At 30.0% G+C, this 6593-nt stretch overlaps 1 protein-coding gene across 1 annotated transcript; it reads left to right on the top strand.

The window, feature by feature from the left end:
- The first annotated feature begins 2598 nt into the window (after nt 1-2598).
- Nucleotides 2599-5855, top strand: LOC105126065 (uncharacterized). The gene is made up of 10 exons (XM_011026796.1): nt 2599-2762; nt 2900-2933; nt 3714-3855; nt 3969-4028; nt 4112-4192; nt 4340-4395; nt 4522-4718; nt 4810-4921; nt 5072-5286; nt 5395-5855. Exons 5-10 carry the CDS (start codon nt 4128-4130, stop codon nt 5614-5616), a joined length of 867 nt encoding a protein of 288 aa, XP_011025098.1. The 5' UTR covers nt 2599-2762; nt 2900-2933; nt 3714-3855; nt 3969-4028; nt 4112-4127; the 3' UTR covers nt 5617-5855.
- The last annotated feature ends 738 nt before the right edge of the window (nt 5856-6593 follow it).

The raw sequence follows: 6593 nt of genomic DNA, 5'->3' as shown, positions 1-6593 counted from the left end.
ATTTATTAATGATATCCAATTTGCTTCTCAATATATATATTAAAAGATTTTATTTTTGTATTTGATCTCTTAGAATTAGATTTTTATATGAACTTTGATCTTTAAATTTTTTATTGTTATTTGTTTTTTATTTTTTTAATTAAATCTTTTTTATCTACCATATTTGATTTTCATTTTTTAATTATTATTTATTTTATTTAAAAAAATTATAAGATTAAAAAGAATAAATTTTATTTTTATTTTTCTTTAACTTTGGTTCTTATTTTTTTAATAAATTTTAAAAAATAAAACATTAATAACTTATTACCTAGTTTATTTTTCATAAAAAAAAATTTAATTTTATTTTTCTTCAATTTTCTCATTTATCAATCTGGTTCTTATTTTTTAATAAACTTGAAAAAAAATATTAATAATTTATTACTTAGTTTATTTTTCATGGTATGATTGAATACTAAAAATATTTTTTAATTTTTTTTTTGTATTGCCAAACATAAAAATATCTTTTATTAATTTATTTTTTATAGAAATTACTTTCTGAAAGGAAATTATTTTATAATTAACAAACGAAGTTAATTTTTTTATGAAAAGGCCATGATAAATAAAAGATTTCAAAGGTTGGGCTAATAGCTGGCACACTTGTCCTGACAATAAAGAACTTACATTTTATGAGCACAGTGTCACTACAAAAGCTTTTTGGATTTGTTCGAGAGATAGTAGTGGTTGCAGCTGGAACAAAATAGGTCTAGTGAAATCATTGTTATTGTGGTTTATTGTATTTAAACATGAGTTGAAATTATAATTGAAATTCTGGTCGACTAAAAAGCAGTTTGTATTTATTTTTTTAAAATATTTTTGTAAGTGCTTTGCTAATATGATTTTTGTAGTTGTTAATGATTAATATGCATTGTATTTTCATCATAAAAATGATATTATTTTTGTATTTTTATCCTTTAATTAAGCTACTTGTAATTTCATTACTGATAGAAAACATTTGATTTACTTGGCATTACAAATATGAAACGATTTTGATTAAAAGATTATATAAAAAAAAGTTGAGATGGTGATTTCATGTCATAAATATCATATTTTCTCGTGATTTTCATCTAATATAATATAATTATATGGTCTGGTGATATTGATATTATTATAATTTAAACTTGTGATTTGTATAAATACTCATGCATGTTCTCTAAAATATATAGATTCGGGATTTTCTAGTTTGATGATATATATTGCACACAATACTATTTTGTACATAAAAATATAAAGATGTTGTTTTTTTTATCAAGGTTGAGTATATTTGATATTATGATTTTAAAAAAAATATTTTATAAAAAATATTTTTTATTAAGGTTGATTTAATATTTATATATATTTGGTTAAAATTATGACTGAAATTGAGGTTCAACAAAATATTGTTTAATGTATTTAATTAAAAATACTTTATAAATTAAGGTTATAATACTAATAATTTTTAATTTAAATATTATAAATTTAATTATTGCTATTGTATAATAAAATGAACAATGCTTTATATAAAATATTTTTTTATTGTTTTATTAAATTATTTATAATCCTATCACGTATGAAATTTATTCGATAAGGACTATAATTTTCATAGTTTCTTAAGAGTGCAATAACATCAGGTAAAATATCATTATAAATAAAATTAAAATTACAATCAAATTCTATAAATATTATATTGTCATGCAATCTTTTTCTGATTTAATTATACAATAACATTGAATAATATTAAATATTAATTTTTTTAATAAAATATAATTAATCAAGACAACAGAAGAAGGAAAATCAGCTTCAACTTGCCTTTCGTTACCCTGTGTTTTAAATGTAAATAATAATAAGTCTCACATAACAAATGATTTATTCATGTGACCTATCTCAAAAACAAAAACAACCATAAAAACAAATATTTTATTAGCTAAAAAAGTGTTTGGAAATGTGGGCCAACTAATATTTTTTAAAAATTCAAAACTATCTTTTATATTTTGAATTATTTTGGTGTATTAATTTTAAAAATATAAAAATATTATTTTAATATATTTTAAAAAATAATCACTAAAAATATATATATATATATATAAAATAAACTTCATGGGTGAAACGGTAAGCTGGCAAAAGACTTTCCAGACCTTGTGGGCAAGGTCTTCCAACGGGGAGGAATTATTATGAGTCTGGACCTGCCTCCAGGCCTTTAACTCACGGGCTTAACAAACAAAAGGGTATTTAGGTTTGGGTGTTGGATATAGCTTGCAAGCCTTGTGTGGGCTTGATTTATTATCTATGTAAGTCTGTTTTAGAGTATGTCTTGTCAACAATCCAATCCAATCCAAGTCCCATGTAATTTCATTAGAAGTCAGAGTCCATGGAGATAATTAACGAAATGTGCTTAGAATTGTGATTAGTTTTAATTCAGTAAATGATAAAGCAGTGAGTTGTTGGATTATTAGTTATTTAATTCAGTTCATTGTAATGTGTATTTATATTCTGATTTTTAATAAAAAAAGGGCAAGTAATTTTCCTATTTCTATATTGGATCTTGAAGTGACCGATTAATTGTTCATGTTAGATTATTAATCTTATTCTTATTTTGCAAAATTTAATCTGTAATGATTTTTTGAAAAAATAATAAAATGAAGGGTTTTTCAGATGAAAGAAGACCATGAGAATGGTACCGGTTGCGGCGATAGGGTGGTTAACGGTGGTTGGTGCCGCATCTCGCCTTTCATTCCTGCAGATTTCTTTTTTCTTTCTTTCTTTTTCAATAAAAGAATTAATTTATTTTATATTTTAAATTGTTTTGATATATTAATTTACAAATAATTTTTAGAAATATAAAAATATTATTTTTAATAACTAAGACTCCCAAACACCCTTAAAACTTCTCCGTCGACATCACTCCCAGCATTCCTCTGGTCTCCTCACTGCCATCAGAATCTCTCTCTCTTCATTTTCCAATCTAAGCTATTTAGTTTCTTGCTTGAAATTATATCGGTAAATTGGCAGCCTGTCTGTTGTTTAACATATGCTTTCTTTTAGGGTTTTTAAATTTTCCATAATAAAGCTATATATGTGTGTGTGCGTGATATAAGAGAATCAATTATATCGAAATTGACGTTGGAGTAGGGGAAGAGAAATTGATCCTTTAAACTTCAACAAAATGTCAATACAAAAGTGTTCTCCTTTCTCACAGAATATCAGCTAATAAAATTCCTCAGCCGCAAAACACAACAAATGACCGTATATACGCGATATTACAGTGGATTACTATCTTTCTCCTCTTAGATCTTTAAATAGGATTAGTAAGAAACCCTCCAGTTTTTGCTGGCGTACCTGCTTCTCCCCATAGATTCCTGATAAACAATGCAAATTAGATGACTTTGAGTCTCCCTAAAACGAAACCACATCACAAACAGATCAGTAGATCATGCTTTATTTGGTATTCTTATCTCCTGAACATTGTCACTGTTTTTCTTGTAAATTACTATTGGCTGAACAAGAATATCGCACTTTGGGTTTTTGAATTTCAACAGCCAAACTTCTTTCGCTTATGGGATATGCGATGTCTATGATATTCAATTTATTTTGAAGATTTTGTATGCCTATCATGTTCTCCTGGCTTTATATTTGCTGCATATTATTCTATAAATGAAATGTTTAAACATGTTAGATTCTGATCACGGGTCAAACAACAGAATGAGTGAAGCAGTGAATTATCAGACCATTTCTTCAAAGGATCTTGCCATGTTGGTGCTGGCTGAAGGAGGCTGGGTAAACTTACTGGTACTATGCTCTCCTTCATGCTAAAAGCTTGCTGCAATTTTTCGTAGTATTATAGTAAGTTCTGAAAATATTTTTTCTTCAAAAAACTTATAAGAAGAAGAAAATTTTGTGTTTCCCTCCTTTTTTGGTTCAATTATTTACTTTTTGTTTAATCTTTTTCCATGTAGTGATCAGAAAAGAAAGTTCAGCAATCTTTGGATCTGGCAATTGTTTTTGTTGGCAGAGGGGTAAGAACTTTTGGGGCTCATCATAAGTTAACTATGTAACCACAATACATGAGTGCAATAACATTTTTTTTTAATTTCCATAGGACTGATCTGTTGAACATGCTGCCGAGGCTTTTATCTTACGGTGTTCATATTCTAATTTTATTTTTGGTATGTGTAACTAGGTACGTTCTGCTTAATGTTTTCTGGTCTATTTTGATAATTGAACACTTTTTTTAGCTTGGCATATCATTGGCAGTGTAATATCTTGCAGCTTTGTCGCTATTTTTCTAGCCCTAGGGTACTGATTGCACACCATTTATTTTCTACAGCTGCTTTCCACACTGCAAGCAAAAATGCAGATCCAGCTCTTGTGAACTTTCTCAAGCTAACAAGAGCTTCTCAAACTATTTTTGAATGGATTTTTAATTGGAATCGGTAGACCCTGATTTGCAGAAATTGCTTCATTCCTGCCTGTTTGTGTTCTTATAGTTAACGTTCCTACTTTGAACAGGTCCTTTTACAAAGTCCAATTTTTCCATTGCATTTCCGTATGTTGCTGCATCAGAGGAGGCAATGGAGAATTCATTGGTTTCTGGGGTTGCTGAAGCTTGTGGACAGGATTTAGGAATCAGTAATGTTTCCTTTTCAGAGTCATGCCCTATAGAAGGTGAAAGCTTTCAAAAGCTTGCAAAACTGCACGCTGTTAATGTAAATGATATCGAAATGTTGGACAACTAGTTATGGAATTTTGGTGGTGTATGACAGACCATTTTAATTTTAATTTGTTAAAAATGTGCAGGGCTACCTGGCTTCAATGATGGAGAAGAGACTAAGTGGGCAACCTAACCTGGTTGTATTCTGTCATGGAATTGGGTTGATGAAAGAACCTGACCAACCACTAAGTGAAATTGGGTTGATTTTTTTATTGCTAGATGATATCAAAACTATTTGTTTAAAGTCATATCTTTGCCAGATACATACATACATACATACATACATATATATACATACACATACACATACATACATACATATACATACATACATATATATATACATATAAATGTTCTGTGAGCTTATCAATTCTGTGGAGATGTTGGTGGGGAAATATGCAGTTCTCTATGTTTCAGATCCTTTCCGATCAATCCAGCTTCCTTATCATCAAGAGATAGAAAGGTTTCTTGCTGAAGGTGCTGGAGGAAATGCATCACTGAATTCCACCCACTGTGATGAAGTTTGTCAGATTAAATCATCGCTTCTGGAAGGAGTTTTAGCTGTAAGTTTCCATGTTGGCCTTTCGTTTGCTTTATTTATGATAGTGCTTGTTTTATTTGTTTCCTTGTCTCTTTGATGAAGATATAGATATTTTGGTATTATCATGTAGGGCATGGTCATTGGAGATGGCCTGATTATGAATGGTAAATTTCTAGCGGTCAGCAGGAGTGTTTTCATTTCTGCATCTCATGTCTTTGAAGAAGCAAAGATTTTTCTTTGTTTAGTAAATTATCAGAAAACACCCATGGGCACCCGGTTCTCAAGTACACAAGTCATGTACAAGAGTAACACTATCCTGAACTTGAAGGAACAAAAGAGCAACAAAAACTGAACGGCAAATATAATTTGCCTCCGCAGTATCTTTTTTCACCCCACAATAATACTGTTGTAGCTGTAAAGAGGTATTATAGAAAAATTATTAATATTTCTTGGACGGCTAGGATTTCTTGGGTTGCTAGGATTCCTTGAATGGTTTAGGGTATACTATAAATAAATATTATGTAACCCTATTTCAATATAGTGAAAATAAAAGCTCCTTGCTCCTGTGAATGTAGGCATATTACCGAACCATATTAAATTTTGTACTCTTTCTAGTTTCTCTCCCATTACAATATTCATCTGTAATTACTGCAGGTTTTTCACATCAAATACACTTGAATGAAATGCCTCAAAGAAGGATTCTCCTATTTTTTCCCTTAACATTACAAGCTGAACCATTCCATGCCCATTTCCAAATCTACTCCCATCCATGATCTGCTTTACTAACATTGTTGATTGTCCTGGGAATCCCTCTCAAAAGACCCTAGCAAAATGCCAACACCACTCCTAGTTGAGGTCCTTCCGTCCTTGTTTCCAAGTTTGATTTCTGCTATAACCCTTGCTGTTGCTCTATTGTGTGTTGTAGCAGTAAGGTCGAGTTTGAAATCGAACAATAAATCAAATCTTAGTTAATAATCTCTCATATCTTATACTGGATCTAAAACAGCCGCTATTGCATATACCCAACCATCAAACTCACACTCGATTCCCCTCCACTTCACTCACACTCTTTAGGAGTTCTGCTGCTGATAAATGGTCAACAGGTTCCTCATCCTGAAAGTAAACATGGGAAAAAGAAGGAGAAAATAAATGCAAAGATGTCTTGTTTAATGGTCCACAAGATTAAGCACTAATAATTACCTTAAAGATGAGCACCTCTACTTCCTGTTCATCTACAATTGAGTAGGTGTGGGATCCCTACTCGCTGAAACACGTCAGCAAGCTTGTACAATGTCTGAAAGCCTTGTTCATCATCTTATTGCTGATTTT

Source organism: Populus euphratica, unplaced genomic scaffold, assembly GCF_000495115.2.
Source record: "Populus euphratica unplaced genomic scaffold, PopEup_1.0 scaffold75.1, whole genome shotgun sequence".
In the NCBI taxonomy this organism is placed as follows: domain Eukaryota; kingdom Viridiplantae; phylum Streptophyta; class Magnoliopsida; order Malpighiales; family Salicaceae; genus Populus; species Populus euphratica.
The sequence above is the reverse complement of the archived record's forward strand: the minus strand, read 5'-3'. Positions and strand labels throughout refer to the sequence as shown.